The 22,563-nt window shown below is 40.0% G+C and overlaps 1 protein-coding gene across 3 annotated transcripts in view; it reads left to right on the plus strand.

Annotated features, from left to right (window-relative positions):
• KIF4A (kinesin family member 4A) overlaps nt 1-22,563 on the plus strand; it is a 78,473-nt gene that overhangs the window by 43,449 nt on the left and 12,461 nt on the right. For all 3 annotated transcript variants that reach the window (XM_020976477.2, XM_078147950.1, XM_078147951.1), the window contains 8 exons: nt 1,305-1,408; nt 2,529-2,673; nt 4,366-4,476; nt 5,524-5,607; nt 6,143-6,256; nt 8,505-8,660; nt 20,109-20,203; nt 22,376-22,505. In XM_020976477.2, the coding sequence (XP_020832136.1) occupies nt 1,305-1,408; nt 2,529-2,673; nt 4,366-4,476; nt 5,524-5,607; nt 6,143-6,256; nt 8,505-8,660; nt 20,109-20,203; nt 22,376-22,505 (939 nt within the window). The remainder of the gene's footprint in view (nt 1-1,304; nt 1,409-2,528; nt 2,674-4,365; nt 4,477-5,523; nt 5,608-6,142; nt 6,257-8,504; nt 8,661-20,108; nt 20,204-22,375; nt 22,506-22,563) is intronic.

The following is a 22,563-nucleotide window of genomic DNA, read 5'->3' on the forward strand; positions in this document are numbered from 1 at the left end:
CTTTCCAGCCTTAGTTCCTGAATTGGAACTTTGTGTCAGGGCTACATTTCTGTGGCATCCTCTTTTATCGATCTGTGTTATCTGGGGTCTGGGGAACAAAGAGCCATGTTCTCTAGTACCTGTGGAGCTGCAGGCCAGCCCACTGTGCTTGTACCAATGTTGATATGCACACAGTGGCCTGTTGCCAATCCTTGCCTTCCTCATCTGAGCCTCGGTTCTGGTCAGAGCAGCACAGGTGTGGGTCCCTGTCTCCTTGCCCAAGCACAGCATCAGGCTGTGGGGTTCCCCGCCTTGTGTGTGGTAGCAGGCTTCCCTGAGCACATCCCAGTGCTGGGGTTTTCTTGCCGCACCCCTTACCTAGGGCCTGCAGGTTTGTTTGGGGGGTTTGGTTGTTCAGACCTAGCATAGCAAAATGTATTTAATTTGGGCAGGTAGGTGGTCTAGTGGATGGAGTGCTAGACTTGGAGGCAGAAAGTGCTGCTTCAGATCTTACAAGTCATGTGACCTTGGGCAAGTCACTTCATCTCTGTCAGCCCCATTTTCCTCATCTGTAAAATAATAATAGAACCTGCCTCCCAAGATTTGTTATGAGGATTAAATGAAATAAAGTGCAAAGCACTTTGTAAGCCTTAAAGTGCTACATATATAAATTTCAATAATCTACCTACTATGTCTCAGGCACTCTGCTAAGCACTGCGTAAATTCTGTTATTATAAGATGAATATTTACTCTGATTTCCCTTTGTAATTCTCAATCGTTTTTTTAATACTTTTTGGAGTAGTCATGGAGCAGCTGAGCCATTCTGTTCTTGTAACTCACTCTGCTGTCTTGAGGAGAGTCCAACAAGAATGACTTTTTTAAAAATTCAGTAAAAGCATATTAGTTGGGAAATAGTGCTGTAGTCTCTATAAGAAGTATTTCTGGTACTAATTTGTCTCTGGCTCTTCTTTTCCATACAAAGCTGACTCCTACCCTGAGTCTAATCTTAACTGACAACCAGTGTTAGCCAACTTCCTTTCATCTGTCTTAGAGTGAAGGAAACAGGAAGGAATCTGTTCACTGGGTTTTCCCGATCATGGAAACCACCAAACTACCTATAATCTTTTTATTAAGTGTATGCAGAATTGTAAGTGCTTGTTATAGAATTATTTTTCATTCTCTGACTTTTATATCACAAAAACAGCTTTCTCAGTAGTGGTTTCCTATTGACATAATTCATAGGAGATCAGTAAATATTGAGATATAGAAGATTTTTTTCATTCCTGGTAAATGGTTTCTTTCTCTCTGACCCATAACCCTTCTAGGATAACATGAAAAGCCTAGAGTTGGAAGTTGTCAGTCTGCAAAAGGAAAAGGAAGACTTGATCCTTTTACTTAATTCAGCAAAGAAGGATGTGAACCAAGCCAAGTAAGGCCCAAATCATTGGTTCTGCTGAGCACTTGGGGGACGGCACTTTGCTAAACACTCGGGGGTGGCTGGGGAGGATCCGGAGAGGACTCGGGCATTGGCTCTGTTGATACTCCCAAAGAAGTCACAACCTACTTTGAAAGACAAGACACAAACACAAAAAAAGCTACTCACACAGTTTCAGAGTTGGAAGTGATTTACTATGTAGTCATCTAGTCTAACCTGGACTGGAGTGTGACTCCCTTCTACAACCGCCCCAACAAGAGCATCCAGGCTCCATTTGAAGCACCTCAATGATGGGGCCGAAACTTATTTTTCCAAAAATTATTCTACTGTATAAATCTATAAAAGAGGGGAAATCTTTCCATATTTCTCCATTTCTTCTATAGCAGTGCTTCCCAAAATGTTTAGGGTTCTGTTATCCCATCACAATTTGATTTCTCAACATCTTTCCCCTCATGGATATTTTAAATAACCACTAAAGGCAACAGAAGAGACAACTTTTTTATAGACAATGATTTCATTGGAAGTTTTTAAGAGGGAGGTCACTTCAGAATAGGAGATGGTCAAGGAAGTCTCTGAGTTAGTTGAGATTTGTGAGCTGTAGGAGTCTTTCTTCCATGTAATAGTGGTAATGGAGCTTTGGAATGAATCCATTGTTACAGGAGACTTCCTCAGCCAACCATCGGTCAGGTCCAAATAATACCAAAGAGTATATCCCAAGCTGCGCCAATGCTCTGCTTCACTGATTATCTATCCCACCTTCCCTTTCCTTGACATGGCATGTATTTGTCACATCTGATTTCCTTTGCAGACTTAGAAAATGGATATATTTCTTCTGGCAAATCTAAGGTTAAACTGCTTTCTAGGATGTGGTGGTAGAGGGTGAAGTAGAGTTGATTGTGGTCTCCTTGTATACTCAGACAGATGAATGCAAGGCTTACCTTGTCTCTGGCTTTAGCAGGCATCCATTATGCAAGAAAATTCTTCTGACTGGGCTAGAGGAGGGCATGTGATCTCTCCTATGCCTACTGCTGAGCACTAAGGTCAGTCGCTCAGTCTAGGACTGTAGCATTTGGCATCAGGGTTGAACGCTTGGATTTATTGCACTTTTATACAGGTTGAGTGAGCGTCGTCGGAAACGGCTCCAGGAACTGGAAGGGCAAATTATTGACCTGAAGAAAAAATTGAATGAGCAGTCGAAGCTTCTGAAGTTAAAAGAATCCACAGAGCACACGGTCTCGAAACTTAATCAGGAGATACGGGTAATGAACAATCCTTGAAAATACTACCTTTGCTTTGACCCAGAGATTCCGCTAATTAGGTGCATTTATAAGAACAAAGTCCCCATAAACACCAGAATATTTATAGTGATACTTTTTTGGGGTGACCAAGAATTTGGAAAAGATTAGCTGCCCGTTGATGAGACCGAAAAAACAGAATGCGATACAGTAATGTGTCCTAAGAAATGATGAAAAAAGCACCAAAAGACTTACATGAACAAAGCCAGGAGAACAATATATACCATGACCACAGTAATGTAAATGGGGAGAAAGACAGAAAAACAATGGAAAGTGAATGGCACAGACTTGTCGAGGACAAGCCTGGTCCCAAAGAAGAGATGTGAGAAGACACCTCCCCTCACTCTTCTACTGAAGCAGGAGGTCTATGGGTGTGGAACACTGCATGTGTTTTTAGATTTTTGTTTTATTTTGTGAGGCAATTGGGGTTAAGTGACTTGCCCAGGGTCACACAGCTACTAAGTGTCAAGTGTCTGGTCTAAGACCGGATTTGAACTTGACTCCCGGGCCAGTGCTCTATCCACTTTGCCACCTGAGGGGTTTTCTCTTCTTCCTTCTTCTTGTTTCTCTGAAACATTATTTGTTGTACTGGGTGGGTTTTTGGTACATGGGGTTAAGTAAGAGGGAGATTTAGGTGATATGGCAACAAAAGATGTCAATAAAAATGTTTAATTTCTTTTTATGCCCCATTTGGAGTTTTTAACCACTGCTTCCACCTGGTTAGAGGGGTGCTGGGAAGGACTCTAAATTTCTGTATTAGAGAATGCTTAGGGTAACTGCTATTGGCAGAATCTAAATTATATAACCTCTAATCAAGTTCTTACTTTAATGCTTTTCCTTCCATAACATCTCCAAATTCATTGGTGACATGCACCTTCCTAGTACCATAAGGGTTTGCCTTTAAAAAAAAAAATCTGAAATTTCACTTGTATCTACCTTTGTGGATTAAGAAGAAAAAATGATTAGTATATTTTGCTTTTATATCACTTTCCTTATCTAATATATCCCTCGACCCTCCCCCGCTCAGCAAACCAACCCTTACAAGGAAGAATAAAAAAGAAAGGAGGAAAGGAAGGAGGTTGAAGCAAAATATCCGCCAAGACTAGCAGCACGTGCCGTTCATGCCACGCTCATGGTTCCACACTTTTGCAAAGACATGAGAGAGGAGCTGGTGCCAGATCTGGTCGTTATAATTTCACAATGCTCCATCTTGTTGTTATTGTTCTTCGCGTTGACACTGTGCTAGTCCTGTGGGCCGTGTTCCTGGCTTAGCCCATACACAGCTGGCCACGTCTCCCTGTGCTATGCATGTTCATCCTTTCTTACGGCACAATAATATTCCATTGCATTCATGTACCACAACGTGTTTAGCCATTCCCCAGTTGATGGGCAAGTACTTTATTTCCAGATCTTTGCTACTACAATTTTTTTTGTTGCTACAATTACAATTTGCTGCTATGAATATTTTGATGTATTTGGGAACTTTGTGTTTCTCATTGACCTCCTTGACACATATAATAGTGGAATCTCAGAGTCAAAAGGGGATGAAATATTTGTTGATTTCTAAAGTGTCTCATTAATCTCTACTTGGAAATCCCAGTTCATCTGCACGTGGGCTCAGAGACGAGTAATCCTCATTTCTTTTTTCTCCTCTAGTTGATGAAAAGCCAAAGAGTACAGCTGATGCGTCAGATGAAAGAAGAGGCTGAAAAGTTTAGACACTGGAAGCAGCAAAAGGACAAGGAAGTGATCCAGCTTAAGGAGCGAGTGAGTTTCCTCATGATTCCTTAAGAGCCTGTGACTTGGCTTACTGCCAGCTATTGTTCATAGTTTCTTCTGAGAAATTAAAGCATTCATTCACCAAATGTTTGTTGTGCACCGACTATGTGCGAGGTTCTATTTGAGGCAACCTGGCATTTCCAATACGTGAGATCTTGTCCCAGCTTTGCCACTAGCTGGTTGTGTGACCTTGAGCATGTCCCTTCACCTCTTTGAAGTAGTTTCCTTATCTACAAAATGGGGATAATAATTACTAGCCCACCTACATAGTAAGATTGTTGTAAGATAAATGAGATAATGTGTATGAAAACACCTTGTAGAATTTATAGTGCTAATATCAGGACAAGGTAGCTTCCCTCCAACAACCTGTAATCCTCATGGAGAGGTGGGACAGCAGTGGTAACTATACAAGAGTCAATGTAAGAAAAAGCAAAGTGTGCAAATGCTATGTGAGATAGAGACAAGTTAAGGAAGGAATTCAGAAGTAGAAGAGGGGCCAGAGGAGTAGTCAAGTCTTCATCTGACATCCCATAGTGTTTTCATGTGTACTGTTTGATGCCTCTCTGATCAGAGAGAGAGAGAAAGAAAGAGAGGCAGATAGAGATAGATAGGTAGACAGATATCTGTCTCTATATACCCACATATCTCGCTATAGCTACAGCTGTCAATATCTGTCTTAAATAATCTGCCTCTCTGGCAAAGTGAAGCTCCTGTCCGGCTTGGTGTCCCATGGCTTGGCTGCCTGAGTAGCATGTCTCCTTTCCTATCTGCCAACATTGGGACTCTCTGGAGAGTAGGAGAACAGTTGTCTCATGATGGAGGTTTCTACCCTCTGGCAGCATGCGGTCAGTCAAAAATAGACACTTCACCCCAGGTTTTGGGTGCTGCCAGTTCCTAGTGCCAGTGAGAGAGGCAGAGGCGGGGACACAGGGAACTAGAGAATGGTTCCTTTTGATTTGATTTTGATTTGATAAGCTGGTTCTCAGCGAGCACCATGGGAGAAACATGTTCAGACTCAAACTTCCCTCTTCTTAGGATCGTAAGAGGCAGTATGAACTCCTAAAGCTTGAAAAAGACTTCCGGAAACAATCCAATGTCCTCAGACGGAAAACTGAGGAGGTAAGAACTCCGCGTCTTGTTCTATATCACTTTGTCCGGTCTGCTCTTATTGCTGACATATTTATGTTCATTCTTGAGGTGAGCCCACATCCTCTCCCTTACTGAGGGACTAATTAGAGAACCGTTGCTGACCCAACCAGTCGAGTTAGCAGATTGGCCCTAAAGTGTGGGTCCAAAAACCCTGTTGGAAGGGGGAGGACAGAAATATAGTGGTAACATAAGGGGCTAGTGTAATGGTTTCTAGGCACTGAAGAAAGCGTCACTGAGATTTTTTGAATTCTATGCTGGAAACTTTCAGCAAGAACACATCTGTGTTGCTATGTTTTCTTCTCCACGTATGAGGTCTGAGGCTGTTCCTTCACATTTGTCCCTCTTGTAGGTTCAGAATAGTAGCACTGCACTAGTGATATGCCTGTGGAGCTGTGAAGTCAAAGCTAGTTCCCATGTGACTCAGAGCCCCTAGACTTGTCTTTGCTTTTATGGGGATACTTGCTCCTCACTCCTCCTCAAGCCAACAGAAATGTGTACCATTTAGGCAGCGGCTGCCAACAAGCGCCTCAGGGATGCTCTCCAGAAACAACGGGAGGCCGCAGATAAGCGGAAAGAGAGCCAGAGCCGAGGGATGGAAGGAACTGCAGTTCGAGTAAAGGTACCAACCAAATGACTGCTTGGCCTTTGAGGAGCACGTTAGATTGGAAGCTTATTTTTGTGTCCCCAGCATTTAGCACAATGCCTGGAACACAGTAGGTGCTTAATAAACGTTTATTGATTGAATGCTTAAATAGAGATTTCAAAATAATGATTTTTTTCCCCCCTGGGAAACTATGCTCCCTGAAGACATGAAGGACTTGGACCTGGTAACTAAATGAATTCAGCAAACATTTTTAAATATCTACTCTGTGATAGACATTGGGGCTGTAGGTATGTATGAGGCAGCTAGAGGGCGCTGCAGTGTACAGGGCACTGGGCCTGGAGTCAAGAAGGCCTGAATTCAAATCTTGTCTCAGACACTTACTAGCTATGTGACCCTGGGCACACCACTTTACCTCTGTTTGTCCTCAGTTTCCTTGACTGTAAAATGGGAATAATAACGGCATCTACATCCAAGGGTTGTTGTGAGGATCAGTGAGATGATTTTGTAAAAGGCACTTAGCCCAGTGCCTGCCACAGAGTAGGTGTATATGAATGCTAGTTGTTGTTATGTGTGAAGATAGATAGACAGTCCTGTACCTCAAGGAGCTTCCCTTCTAGGGGGGGGGGGGATGGACAACTAAGTATACTTAGATTAGTATGTGTAAAGTTATATAAAGTTACTCCATGGAGGAGAGAGCATTGACTCCTGAGAAGATCAAGACAGGCTTCCTGAAAGAGGTGGCAGGGATCCTGAGAGGAAGAGTCGGGGAGCCCGGGCCATTCCAGGTATTGGAGACCACAGAGGTAGGAGATGAAATGGCCCACAGTCCCAGCCAGAAAGGTAGGTAGGATCCAGGTCTGGAGAGATTAAAATGCCAGGCTGAACATGTATCTGATCCGAAAAGCAGTAGGGAACAAATGATATTTTTACTCATTCTGCTAACATTTATTAAGTGCCTATTGTGTGCTAGGTGCTAACACAAAGACACATGAAGTTCCTACCCTCAAGGAGTTTACTTTTTATTGGGGGGACACAACATGAACAAAGAGTTTAAAAAAGTACTTTCTGGGGGAAGAGGGGCATTAGCAACTGGGAAGATCAAGACAGACCTTAAGGAAAGGGTAGCCTTGGAGCTGATCTTTAAAGGAAACTAGGAATTCTGGGAAGCAAAGTTAAGGAAAGGATGCTTGCCTGACATGGAATTAGCCCGCACAAAAAGAAGGACCCAGAAGGCAGTACATGAAGAATAGCAACTAGGTCAGTTTGGCACATTGAGTACACGAAGGGGGATAATAGAGAGCCAATCCTTCAAGGAAGACAGACCAAGGACCTGGCAGTAGTTTGGGTCTATTCTGAGGTTTTGAAGAGAGAAAGAGAAAGGAGGGTTCATAGAATAAATTAGTGTAGAAAAGACGTAGAAGGTGATGAAAGTCCATGAAGAGAATGTGAAAAGAGAAAAAAGAAAATCAGCATCATCTACAGGTTCCCATCACTTGAACAAACTGTAGTATGTGAATGTAACAGAATATTATTGTGCTATAAGAAATGATGACAGAGATGACTTAAAAGGCCCCTTGGTAGCATGAACTGATGCAGAACAAAATAAAGAGAACAGTTCCTACAAGGACAAGAGCATTAGAAAGAAATCCTCAGGAACTTTGCAGGAAAGGCCGTCAAGTGCTGGAGTTGGAAGCCACATCGCCAAGGACTGAGGAGTGAGTAAGAAGAGGGGAAGTGGAGGCAAGCACAGACAGCTCTTTCTAGGAGTTTGGCTTAAAAAGAGAGAGGGCATGATAGAATCTAGTGAAGGTTTTTTCAAGATAGTGGCATATCGGAAGACAAATCAAAACCATGACCATCCCTTCATGTGGGTGATGTGGAGGGAAGGGGTCGGGGGTTGAAGAACTGAATGACTAGGGTGTTTGAGGGGGCTTCAGATGTATGTTGAATTACCTTAGCTTAAGGATAGGGGTTGTAGTTAAGGAAGAGGCAGTGAAATGAATTTGGTGGATGAGGTGGTGAAGTAACAGATTTTTTTGTGGCTTGTCAGACACATTCTGTAGCCCTTTAGGGTGTTATGGATAACGACTTTATGTTATATTACGTTTTTTTAGCTCTAGGCGAAAATAGGATGTCACTACTTGGTAATTGCCCAACTGACTAGATGAAATTGTCACAGGGCTGAATCCAGCCTGTATGGTCTATATGTTCTCATATCTCTGACATAGACCTCCATGATATTTTATTTGTCTCTCTCTTTTAGAATTGGCTTGGAAATGAAGTAGAGGTTATGGTCAGTACTGAAGAAGCCAAACGCCATCTGAATGACCTTCTTGAAGATCGAAAGATACTAGCTCAGGAACTTGTTCAGCTCAAACAGAAAAAAGACGCTGGAGAAAACCCACCCCCCAAACTCCGGGTGAGTGCCCATGAAAAGAAATGTGGCCAGCACTGGTATTCCACAGTCTCTTCACGCTCAAGAGAATCTCTTTCCGTAGATGAGGGTGGGGGTGGGGGGGGGAGTTTTTTGTATACTTTACTTGGCTTTTCAGTATAACTAATCAAGTTCATGATGGTTTCCATTCTACTCTTAACTCCAAGAATAGGAATTAGTAAAAAAATTCTAAAGCTTCACATGTCTGTGTACAGAAATACCCAAAGTATAGGCAATAAGCAAGATAAACTAGCGGTCCAAGCAGGAGACAGATCTGGCCTTTTAGACAGCACTGAGGTTTGGTGGGGTGAAACCCCAGACTCAAACGTGCTTCTGGATATATATGCCACATTCAGAAGAAATGGGCTAGGCAAAAACAGAAAGGAGGATGGTATTTTATGTTAAGAAAGTATGCTTTTGCAAGGAAGTCAACAGACCATAATAGGTAACATAATGGAAAGTATATGAGTGAAGATCATTGGAAAGAGAAAATAGAATCCATTTTGTCATTAGCGTACACTCTATATAGTCCACCTGGACAGAAATGAAACAGGAGAGTTCAGGAAACATCCCAAGCTTGACGTAGAGACATGCTAGAATCATGATGGGGGACTTAACTTATCCAGATATCTGCCCTTTCTCCCTCTTCCAAAAGCCAGAACAGCAAAGAACTTCTTGAATTGTCCTGGTAGACTTGTCCAACAGGAAGGAATATTTGCTGTTTCCTTGGGAGGAAATGCTGACTTTCCGGTAAAGTTTGTGTTAGAGGGAAGGAAAGGTATGCAGAGTCCAACATGTATCCCAGAGTTTTGGAGAGCAGATTTCAAAGGGTTCAGAGGGTTGGATTGTGGTTCTACAGGCGAAATCAGCTGAGAAAGGATGGATTACTCCTGAATGAAATTCTGAAGACTCAAAAGAAAACAATTCCATTGAGGAAGAAAAATGTGAGTTGTTTGAAGAGACTAATATGACTGCACAGAGAACCAGCCACCCATCTTCTATTTTAAAAGGGCATATAGTGAAGATGTAAGTAAGGGAAGTCAGAAGTTGAATGACAAAGTATTGCATTATGCTTTCCTAAAGAATAGTGTGAGGAGTGCTAGATGTTGAGAATGATGAAAAAGCTAAGGACAACAGAAGGTTTTTAAGTAACATTGGAGAAAAGAGAAGGATCAAAGAAGGTATAATAAGAAAATTCTAGGAAAAGACTACAAAATTGTATTTTTTAAAAATTATTCACTGTGACCAAATTGGATTTCTACCAAGATGATTCAATATTCAAAAAAACAATCAACATAATCATCGTGTGTGTGTGTGTGTGTGTGTGTGTGTGTGTGTGTGGGGGAGGGGGTGTTATAAGCAAAAAACACATATTAGTAAATATAGAAAAAGATTAAAAGATTTTGCCAAAACCCAGCATTCGTTTATGCTAGAAACCCTAAAAAGCAAAGGCATAAAGGGCCATTTTTAATGTGATAAGTGGTTGTGGGATTGGTTTTTTTTTTTTTAACTATTATTTGCAATGGGGAATTACTATAAGCTTTCCTAATAAATGCAGAAGCAAAGCCACCATTATTTGACAGTTCTAGAATTGCTAGCAATAGCAGTAAGACAAGAAATAAATTAACAATGTGATCCAAAAAGAGACGATATGATGGTTTATTTAGAAAGCTTGAAGCAAAGAGGCTGAGACAGAAGATTCAGTGAAGGCTGCAAAATAAGTCCTTGAAAAAATTGGCATTTCTATATCTCATTTCTATAACCAAAATCAGCATTTTTATGACAAAACCCAAGAGGAAATGATTTCTTTTTCATTCTAAATAGCCTCAAAATGCATAAAATATCTGGGAGCCAACGTAAGACAAACTCAAGACCTACACTGGTATAATCACAAAACATTTTTTCCAGAAATAAAGGAAGACTTAAATAACTGGAGGCATAGTTGTTGTTTATAGTTAGGCCATGCCAGTTTAATAAAAATGACAATATTGACCTAAATTAATTCACACTTTTAGTTCTATGTCAATCAAATTACCATGGAATTCCTATATAGAACCAGACAAACAAAATTCATTTGAAAGAATAAAAGATCAAAAATCTCATAGCAAGTAATGATGAGAAAAGTGTAGTGATGCAAGAATAGCATTTCTTTTTTGTTTTTATTCATGTAAAAGAGGTTTCTTTTTTCTTTAATTTGAAATAGCAGTAAGTTCTAAAACTGTAAGTTAATAAATGCCACTTTTTCTTAACTCAGAAATTTAAAAAAACAAAACACTATTAGCAGTCAGTTCCAAAGTATTTGTTCCACCAACAACAAATGGAGCTCATTTTTCCAAAGTGAGAAGAGAGGCAGAGTCATACAGTGTCAACAGCATTGGTCTTGGAGTCAGGAAACCAGGTTTGAATCGCACCTCTGACATTTGACCAGGCATCTATGACCATGGCAAAGCCAACTTCTCCATCTGGGCACTGGGAATAGTAAATGCAGACGTTATCCACCTCTCAAAGCTATGAGAAATCAGTGAGGTGAAAGACAGAAAGCAGAGGAAAGCCTTTCAAATGCTACATCAATGCCAATTGTGATTATTGCTACCAAGCTTGATCAAGGCATGTAGAGCCCCGACTCCTTCTTTGTGTAGACATGGCCATGTTGCAGACAGACCTTTTCTTGTAGGAACCTTATCTAGGATGAATGAGTGAAGGTACAGAATGAATGTACAGACAGAGAAAGTCTAAGCTTGGGCTTTCAGTGGTACTCTTAGATAAGATCTTAACAGTTTTTTTATTGTTCTTTTTGTTTGTTTTTGCTTTTCAGTGAGGCAGTGAGGTTAAGTGACTTGCCCAGGGTCACACAGCTAGTAAGTGTCAAGTGTCTGAGGCCGGATTTGAACTCAGGTCCTCCTGACTCCAAGGCCGGTGCTCTATCTATTGCGCCACCTAGCTGCCCCCCAGAGTTTTTATGTATTCAGTTTTGCCCCCCTTGTTTTTTAAAGAGAGGTTGACTATTTCCTCCTCTATCTTAGCTGTCATCTTAGGAAACAACTTCCTTGTTCTGCCAAAAAATAGCATTTCTAGGCCTCAATTATAAATCAGTAATCATCAAAACTATTTGGTATTGGTGAAAAAAGTCAGCAGAACTGATCAAAACCTTTTTTTAAAAGTCTGAAAACATGTATAGTGTGTAACGGTGGACCTCCCACCTCCCCAAAGGAGTAGGTTTGGAGTGTCTATCTTCTCTTATTTCTTCATTTGATTCCTGTTTGATCTTACAACTTTGTTACATTTACTTATGATTTTTTGGTGTGTTGGTGTTCTTTCTATTTATACTGTTGTAGTTACTGTGTATGTTGTTTTCTCTGCTCCATTTACTTAACTCTGCCTCAATTCCTATAGGTCTTTCCATGCTTCTCTGTATTCATCACACATCATTTCTTACAGCACAGTAATATTCCATTACATTCATGTACCATGATTTGTTTAGCTATTCTCCAATTGATGGACATCTACTTTGTTTCCAATTCTTAGCTATCACAAAAAATGTTGCTATAAATATTTTGGAGTATAGGGAACTTTTTTCTTCTCAATGGCTTCCTTGGAGTGTGAGCCCAATAATAGGGACTCTGGTACAAAGGATCTGGACATTTTAGACATTTGATTTGCATAATTTCCAGTTGCTTTCCCAAATGCTTGTACCTTTTCACTGCTCATATTGGTGTACCTGCCTTTCCACAATCCTTCCAACATTGACAAGTCAATTTTTGTCGTTTTTGCCAATTTGCAGGGTGTGAGGTGGAGCCTCAGGGTTATTTTGGTTCTGCTTAACATTTTTGTCAGTGATTTGGATAAAAGGATGGGTAGCATCATTATTAGCTTTATGCCATCTGCAAGTTAAGGAGGGATAGCTAATGCACTAGATGACAAAATCAATATCCAGAAAGATTTTAAAAGCTATTTGGTGCAGTGGATAAATCAGTGGACGTGAAGTCAGGAAGACCTGAGTTCAAATACGGCCTCCATCATTTACTAGCTGTGTGAACCTGGGCAATTCATTTAACTTCTGTTTGCCTCGGTTTCCTAAGCCCTATAAAATAGGAGTGCTAATAACACCTACCTCCTGGGGTTGTTGTGAGGAGCAAATGAAATAGTGTTTGTAAAGCATTTTGCAAACCTTAAAGTGTTATGTAAATGCTAGTTGTTGTTATTAAATTGGGCTCCATCAAATAAGATGAAATTAGAAGGGACAAATGTGAATTCTTACAGTTGAGTTTGAGAAATCAACTTCAGCAGGGAAGGACAAAAATGGGAAATGGTGACATAAAAGGTACATATTAAAAAATTGTTTTAATGCAAATTAAAACAACTCTAATAAGGTACCACCTCACACCTCTGAGAAATGGCAAATGCTAGTGAGGATGAGGGAAAAATAGGTACACTAATGCACTGCTGGTGGAGTAGGGGACTCATCCGGCCATTCTGAAGATCAATTTGGAACTATGCCCAAAGGACTACAAAACTGGGTAAACCCTTCAATCCAGCACCCCATTACTAAGTCTGCGTCTCAAAGAGATCAAGGAAAAGGACCTATTTGTAAAAAAAAAATTGATAACAGCTTTTTGTGGTGGCAAAGAATTGGAAAGTGAGGGGATGCTCATAATCAGGGGGTGACTGAATGAGCTGTGGTAGATGATTGTGAAAGAGTACTATTGTGCCATAAGAAATGGTGAGGGGGGCTGGTTTCAGAAAAACATGGCGAGACCTACATGAACTGATGCAAAGTGAAGTGAAAAGAACCAGGAGATCATATATGCACAGTAACAGCAATGTTGTAATGATGACCACCTGTGAAAGACTTGACTACTCTGATCAACACAATGATCTAAGACATCTCTAAAGGACTTATGATGAAAAAATATCATCCACCTTCAGAGAGGGAGAGAACTGATGAACTCTGAATGCAGATCGAAGCATGATTTCCTTCCTTTATTTTTCTGGCTTTTTTTGAAATATGGCTAACTATGCATGATTTTTGCATGATTTCACATATATAGTTGACACCATATTGCTTGCCTTCTTAGTGCGTGGGGGAGGGAGGAGAGAGTTTGGAACTCAAAATTTAAAAAGAAAAGAATGTTAAGACTGAATACCATTGACAAAATTAAGAATTGTTTTAAAAAGAAAGCTTCGTAAAATGAGGAAGTCATAGTTAAACTGGCAGTTCATCTGAAAAAGATCAGGGAATTTTATCAAACTGCAAGCTCACTATGAGACGGCAGTGGGGTAACAGCAACAGCAAATCTGTTGTGAAGCATTGCCCTCAGAAATAAAGAGGTGACGGTCCCATTGTACTGTGTACTGGGAAGTCCTCTTCTGAAGTGTTTCATTCAATTCTATGCATCACATTTTAGAAAGGAGGGGAAACCAGGTTGGTGAATGGCTTTGAGTTACTGTCCAACTAGGAAAGAATTGTTCAAAGAATTGGGGGTAGTTGGCCTGGAGAAGCAAAGGTTCACAGAGAGCATATCCATTGTTTTCAAGCATTTTGGGGTGATGTTTTAGAGGAAGAATTAAGCTTTTTTGCTTGGCCCCAGAGGAGTAATGGGGTGGACATTGCGAAGAACTAAATTGAATCAATTTAACTTTTTGGTCATTCCTGATAAATCTCAGGCTTCTTTGTTCGTTAATGTTCATTTCCTTTTCTTATATGGTCAGATTTAGTCTGTACTTTGTTCATCTGGTTTTGCATTATGTAACAAAGGGCTTTCCATATTTCTGTGTATGTTTTGTATTTGTATGTTCCCCTTACATTATTGTATTCTTTACATTAACATATCATAATCTAGTTTTCGATTCCTCTATTGTGGGACATTAGGCTGCTTCCCTTTTCTTGTAATTACAAATAATGCTGCTCTGAAAACTTGAACAAAGAGCTCTTATTTTGTTTTAGATAATATTTTCAGGGTATATTCCCATCCATGGAGTCATTAGGTCAAAGGGTAGGATTATTTTTTCTAACTTCTACTGCACAATGCCAGACTGGTTTCCAAAAAGAATTCTGCAAGGTTGCAGTTCCATCAGCAATGAATTTATATTGTCTGTTTCTCCACAGCCATGCCAGTGGTTTTGTTGCCTCTAATTATTTTTGCTTTTTTGGTGGGAGGGAGGCGATTATCTTAAAATTGTCTTAATTTGCATCTCTTTCATTATTAGTGATGTTGAGCATTAGGGTTTTTTTTTGCTTTTTTTAATTAACTAATTTATTTTTAGTTTTCAACATTCACTTCCACAAGGTTTTGAGTTCCAAATTTTCTTCCCATCTCTCCGCTACCCTAAGACGGCGTGCATTCTGAATACCTTCTCCTCCAATCTGCCCTCCCTTCTATCTCTCCCCCCTTCTCTTATCCCTTTTCCCTTCAGTTTTCCTGTAGGGCATGATAGATTTCTATACCCCATTTCCTGTATATCTTATTTCCCAGTTGCATGTGAAAACAAGGGGTTTTTTTTAAATGTAGTTTTTTTCAGATCTGTTTTCTCCCCTTCCTACACTTCCCTTTTCCCCCACTGTGAAGAGAGAGAGAGAGAGAGAGAGGGAGGGAGGGAGGGAGGGGGAGAGAGAGAAAGAAAGAGGGAGAGAGAGAGAAAGAGAGAGAAAAAGAAAGAAAGAAAGAAAGAAAGAAAGAAAGAAAGAAAGAAAGAAAGAAAGAAAGAAAGAAAGAAAAAAAAGCAAAATACATTCCTGAATTGGCCATGACCAGAAATTGTATCTCATTCTACACTCTCCATCCATCGCCTTTCGGTAGCTTGTTTCAGCATCAGTCCTCTGTAATTATGATTGGTCATTTCATGAATTAAAACTCTTAAGTGTTTCAAAGTTGTTTGTCTTTACAATGCTGTTGTCATAGTATAAGTTGTTCTCCTGGTTATGCTCATTTCACTCTCCATCAATTCATGCAAGTATTCCTAGGTTTCTCTGAAACCGTCCACTTTGTCGTCTCTTACAGCCTAATAGGATTCCATTAGATTCATCTATCATAATTTATTCAGCCGTTGCCCAACTGATGGGTGCCCCTTTAGTGTCTAGTTCTTTGTGAACACAAAAAGAGCTTCTATCAAGACTTTTGTATGTATGAATCCTTTTCCTTTCTCTGATCTCTTTGAGATATAGGCCTAGTGATCGTAAAGCTGGGTCCAAGGGTATGCACAATTTAGTAATTTGAGGGAGGGGGGGAGGAGAGGGTATAGTTTCAAACTGCTTTCCAGAATAACTAGACCAATTCACAGGTCTACTACCTCTCCAACATGTCATTTTCCTTTCTTGTCAACTTTGCTAATCTAATGGGATTGAGATGGGACCTCACATTTGCTTTAATTTACATTTCCCTAATTTTAATGATTCAGAGCATTTTTCTATAGCTATCAATAACTTGGATTTCTTAGAAAACTGCTTGTTTGTATCCAGTTACTAATGAGAGAATTGCTCTTACTATAAATTTGGATCCATTCCTGTATATTAGAAATGAGTTCCTTATCAGAGAAACCTACTGCAAATATTTTTCCCCAAAATATCTGTTTCCCTTCTAATTTTAACTGTGTCGGTTTTGCTTGTGCGAAAACTCTTTAGTTTTATGTAATCAAAACTGCCCGTTTTCTGTTCTGTGGTTTTTCTCTGCCTCTTGTTTGATCATGAGCCCTTCGCCTAGCCATAGATGAGGAATGTCGTTTTCCCTTGCTCTCCTCCTTTGTTTATGATGCTACAATTTGGTTACTCATTTGGAGCTTGTTTTGGTATAAGGTGTGGGATTTAGATCTCTACCTAGTTCTGCTGGGTCTTGTCCAGCTTTCTGAGCACTTGTTTGCTTGGTTTGGTTTTTGTAATAGTGAGTTCTTACCGCGCTAACTGGGGGCTTTGGGTTGGTCAAACACCAGTCTGCTGGGCTCGTTTGCTTCTGTGTTTTGTTCTGAATCTGTTTCCAGATTGACCTCTCTGTTTCTTATCTAATACCAAACTATTTTGATGATTTCTGCTTTGTAGAGTCTCCTTCCATCTCACTTTTTTTCATGATTTCCCTTGAGAGTCCTGACTTTTTTTTTCTTCCAGATGAATCTTACTATTTTTTCTAACTCCCTCAAGTAACCTTTTGGTAATTTGATTGGCATGATCCTAAATAAGCAAATTAATTTAGGTGGTATCATCATTTGATTATGTTGATTTGGCTAGCCTATCCATGAGTAATATTTCATCAGTTATTTAGTTCATTGTTTGTGTAAAAAGTGTTTTGTAGTCGTAGTCGGATGGTTCCTGTGTGTGTCTTGGCAGGTAGATTCCCAAGTATTTTATATAGTCTGTAATTATTTAAGCAAAAATTTCTCTTTCCACTTGTTCCTACTGGGTTTTGTTGGCAATATGCAGAAATGTCAGTGATTTATGTAGATTTATTTTATGGTTTTAAATTATTTAATATTTTTTTAGTTAATTCTCTGGGGCTCTTTAAGTAAACCATCATCTTGGCAAAAAGCGATTTTTTTTTCCTTTTTGCCTTCACTTGATTTTTCTTTATCGTTAGCACTGTATCAAAGAGTGGTGACGATACTTGGACATACTTGCTTTACCCCATCTTATTGGAAAGGCTGCTCCCTACTTTATCTCCATTACATATAATGTTGGCTATTCATTTTCCATAGACACTATTCATCGTATTGAGAAAAGGTCTATTTATCCCGGTGGAGTTTGTTTGTTTTGTTTTGTTTTAAACCCTTTTCTGCAACTATTTATAGCCATATGGTTCTGTGGATAGTTTTCCTGATATCTGCAATCCTGGTATAAATCCAGCCTTTCTTGCCATATTGCTATAATCTCTTCGTGAACATTGAAAAAGTCTACACCAGTGTTGATTAGGGGTATTGATTAGTCTAGAGTTTTTGTTCTCCCTTTTGACTCTCCCTTGTACAGATATCAGGGCCGTCTTTGTTTCATAGAAGGATTTTGGTAGGTATTTCTCAAACTGCTTATGTACTATTAGAATTAATTTTTGTTTGAATATTTGATAGAATTCACTTGTAAATTTCTCTAGTTCTAGGGTTTCTTTCTTTGGGAGTTCATTTGTGATTTGTTCAATTGTTTTCCAAAATTGGGTTATTTAAGGCATTTCTTTCTTTATTACCATTTTCCATTTCTTCTGTTAATCTAAGCAGTTTTGCAAATATTCATCCCTTTCAGGTTGTCAGTTTTATTGACATAATTTGGGCAATATAATTTCTACTAATTTCCTCTGTTCATTTGCTGGGAATTCCCTTTTTTGATACTGATAACTTGATTTTCCTCTCCCTTTTTTTTACAGTCAAATTACCCAATCTGTTCTATTGATTTTTTTTAACAGCTCCTAGCTTTATTTATTAAGTCAGTGTTTGCTTTTTTTTCTTTCAATGTTGTTACTCTCTTATTTTCAAATTTTCTATTTTGGAGTTTAGTTAAAGGGTTTTAATTTCTTGATTTTTCTAGTTTCGAGTAGTGTTTCAGGTAAATTGTTAACAATTTGTGCTTCCTCTTTTGAAAATTGTTCATATCCTTTGACCATTTATCTAATGTGTCCTAGGAGCTGTCTTCCTAAATTTTTAACAGTTCCTTATATATTTTACATGTTCATAGTTGTTCTCAAAAAATAGTGTTTCTTCAGTCTAAAACTCTCCAGGTTTTCCCCTTAGGAAAGTGGGAACAAAAATAAAGGCCCTCCTTTGAAATGGATTAATGATATTTACTTCTCCAAATAGGATTAGAGCCTCTCCACCCAGTGCTTGTGTTTGACTCCACCACTTACCCCAAGGCAGTATCCTCTTGCATTTAAAGTTGAGATTTTGATCACTGGAAGGAATTTTTTTCAGTCCTTGAAGAAAGTAATCTGGGAGAGCACTGAGTAGTTCTGGAATGTTAACCCAAACCTGTATTTTTTAATATATTATTCTCTTTTCTTGTTCAGGATTCTCATAAGTGTCAGCTGACATTGTCTTGGAGCCCACGGTCAGGTTGAAAGGCATGGGGAAATATGCCAATTTCCACCACTTCTGTCTGGCTTAGATAGAGATTGATGATAAATTAAATAAAGTTGCTTCTGCCAGTCACAAGATTATACTATTAGTATTAAAATTTTTTTTTCTTCAAAATTATTTGTAATGAGCAGGCAGGGTTTCCAGGCAGGAAAACTCAGTATGAGATAATATATAAAGGGGGGAGGGGACTCCCAAAAATGTGATTGTTTTAGTGGATGAAATAAAACTTGTGATAAAATCCAGTCTTTCTACTTTAAAACACTCTCTCTCTCTCTCTCTCTCTCTCTCTCTCTCTCTCTCTCTCAACTCAACACAATAAAAAGGGCTCTTAACCCCAGGAGCCAACATAATAAATAATGGAGAAATGTTCCCACCAAAATGAGTCCCAAACAGGGATGCCTGTTTTCCCTGCTTTCATTTGACATGTATTCAAACTACAATAAGACAAGAAACAATTGGGGGCAGCTAGGTGGTGCAGTGGATAGAGCACCAGCCCTGAAGTCAGGAGTACCTGAGTTCAAATCTAGCCTCAGACCAAACACTTGACACTTACTAGCTGTGTGACCCTGGGCAAGTCACTTAACCCCAATTGCCTAAAAACAAAAAACAAAAAACAAACAAAAAAGACAAGAAACAATTATTAGGCAAATCAACATTAGAAGTGTAATTTGCAGTTGACCTGATAGCATATCTAGAAAATCCATTTGTCTCTATCAAGAAATTAGTGAGGGGCAGCTAGGTGGATGGAGCACCAGCCCTGCAGGCAGGCGGACCTGAGTTCAAATCCAGCCTCAGACACATAACACTAGCTGTGTGACTCTGGGCAAGTCACTTAACCCCAGTTGCCTCCCAAAAACCTCATGATAATCTTTTACATTCTTATTGATTAGCAACATTTTTTGAAACCCCACTTACAGTAACAAATGTCTATGACACATGGGGGCAATCATAAAACTACTGACTGAAATAAAGGAAAAATCTAAATTGGAGGAGTACTCAAGGTTCATGAGGAAGTCATATTAATGAAGTAAAAATGGCAAATACTCTCCAAATCAATTTGTGTTTTTAATTCAATACCAATCAGAATACCAAGGGATTTCTTTATAGGACTGGATAAAATCAGTAAATTTATATGAAAAAAAATTAACTGCTAAGAATATTCAGAAGACACCTCGGGGTCTGGCTGCCTGGGGCTAAAGGTAAAGACGGCCTTCACTCCAGATTTTAAAATGTATTAGGAAGCAGTTATCAAAACAATCTGGAAAAAGAAGAAAAAGTCAAGAAATAAATAATAATAAAATAGCTAGTGAAGTGCTTTACATTTGTTGACTCATTTGATGGATGAAATGCAATAGATGAGCAAGACACTGCTTCTTTGCTCCTTCCCTGCAGAGGCGGACATATTTACTTACTGATCTGCAGAGTTGTACATCAGATGATTCTGTCACAAAACAGATAGAGAGCCTGGAGACTGAGATGGAGCTCAGGTAAGAGGATTGTCCCTAAAACATCGGAAAGACTCATAGTTGATTTCAGATTGGAAACTAGATTTCTTCTGGCTGTATGGAATTAATATGTAAATTCAACAACTTTTGTGTGAAAGGCCTCATTTGTGAAGGTGGAAGATCGTAGCATCTGGAGAAATGCACAGCCAGTTCAACCAAACCCAAATCCTTGAGAATAGTTTAAAGGAGCAAGAGTAGAATTCTCTGGATCCCGCTACTGGGTGGGACCTTTAAAAGTGACGTCATCCAACCCTTTCTTTGATAGAGAAGGAAACAGCGCCAAAATTCCTTGTCCAAGGTTAGTGACAGAGCCAAGGCTTCTAGGCTAGTGCTGTATGCCATGTGGTTTCTGCAGTCACATTGGCTAGAAACCTGGAAGAATTTTTATGGTATTCTTTTTTATTTACTTAGGATCGTAGACTTTTCGAGCTAAAAGGGACAATCTCTAACATCTCCTAGCAGTGCCTGCTGTTTCTTAGTCTTGGGATGCATTTACAAATCATAAATATTTGAGTGCCTGGTTTTCCCAGAGCATTGAGGATGAGGAAATGGAGAAGAACAGGGGCATAGGCCTTGCTCTCAAGTGTAAGGTGTGTATGCATGGATTGATGAAGGAACTCAAGAGAGTGTGTCAAGCAGAGAGTGAAAAAAGTCACTTTAAGCAGAGACGGCTTCCTGGCAGAGATGAGCCTTGAGCTGGGTTTTGCAATATGGGATAAACATTAAGTGCTGAAGTGTAGAAAGTCCAGAGAAAGTGGAAGAGGGGAGGGAAAGCGGGCAAAAGGCAGAGTCCTTAACACTGGGCCCAAGGACTTGGGAGCAGTCATATTTTCTGTCACGTGCCCTTTATCAACTTAATCGTGTATAGTATTTACTCATTGTCTCATGTGCATTTATATTGTTTATTTGAAATTCTCGATATTGCTTCCTAAGTACAGAGACAATGTCTTCTTCTTTGTATCCCCGGCAGCACCTAACTAGCCTACTGCTGAACTAGCTGTATGAGCTGAGGCGTCACTAAGTACTCTCAGTTCACTGGCAGATTGTGGAAGGACCAGAGAATTAGTGTTTCAGTTCACATCAGAAGTCAGTCACTGAGCTAATTGGAAAAGGGTTCAAGAAAATTAGAAGGTTTTCTGGGCCAGCCACATTTATCTAAAAAACTCTTGGGATCATTACCAAAGCTTTGACTTGGGGGGGGTGTGGGGGGCTGGGGAGGGCCTATGGATTTAGAGCTGTAAAGACCCTTAGAAATTGCCTAATTCAAGGGGCAGCTAGGTGGTGCAATGGACAGAGCACTGGCCCTGGAGTCAGGAGGACCCGAGTTCAAATCCAACCTCAGACACTTGACACTTAACTAGCTGTGTGACCCTGGGCAAGTCACTTAACCCTGATTTCCTAGCGAAAAAAGAAATTGTCTAATTCAGCCCCCGAGAAAGAAATCAAGGCCTAGAGAGGAGAAGTAATTTGCCCAAGGGACCACACAGCTAGTAAGTGCCAGAAACCATGTCTGTGCTTCCAAATTCAGTTCTTTTGGCACTGTTGGGCCTTGGGATACCTCAGACTGGCCCCCAGTCCCATGAGCCTAGGGTAACCCTGGGACACTCAGGGCCAGCAGAAAACCTGAGCTATTGAATCAAAGCCACACTGGGGCGGGGCAGGGGGGGGGGGGGGGGGGGTGTAGTTCTTTCAGATGTCACACCCAAGCCTGGTGTGCTTGTGATGCTTGGTCTTAGTTCAAGTTAATGTGGCTAGACGTAATTGCAGGTTTATAGAAAGATAAAGTCTCATTCATTACCAAAAGAAGTCGTGTCATTTTAAGATTTTGATATAATGGGATTTTTCATATATATTATAATATCTAATATATATTAGATATAATATATATGTTTGATTCCATGGATTGTTAGAAGAGTCTCCTCAGGGCTCATAGGTCCCTTAGAAATCAAGTCCATCCATCCTCATTTCACAGATGAGGACACTAAGGACAAGAGGTTTAGTGATTTGGCCAGTGTCTGAAGCAAGATTTGAACCCAGGTCTTCGTGACTTTAGGTCCAGTGCCCTTTCCACCATGCCATGCTGCCTCCCTAAGTTCTCTTCTCCTTAGGCTTCAGGCAGCCTAGCAGTGAACATCATTGTTTCTCTTCCTGAAGGAGTGCCCAAATTGCTGACCTACAACAGAAATTGCTGGATGCAGACAATGAAGATAGGGCAAAGAACCGCTGGGAAAATATCCCAACCATTCTAGAGGCGAAGTGTGCTCTCAAATACTTGATGGGCGAGGTAAGCTTCACTGGTTACTGGGGGGTAAGGACCTAGCCACGCGGATGCAGATGGGATG

This window comes from Phascolarctos cinereus, unplaced genomic scaffold, assembly GCF_003287225.1.
Source record: "Phascolarctos cinereus isolate Bilbo 61053 unplaced genomic scaffold, phaCin_HiC Scaffold_8;HRSCAF=390, whole genome shotgun sequence".
In the NCBI taxonomy this organism is placed as follows: Eukaryota; Metazoa; Chordata; class Mammalia; order Diprotodontia; family Phascolarctidae; genus Phascolarctos; species Phascolarctos cinereus.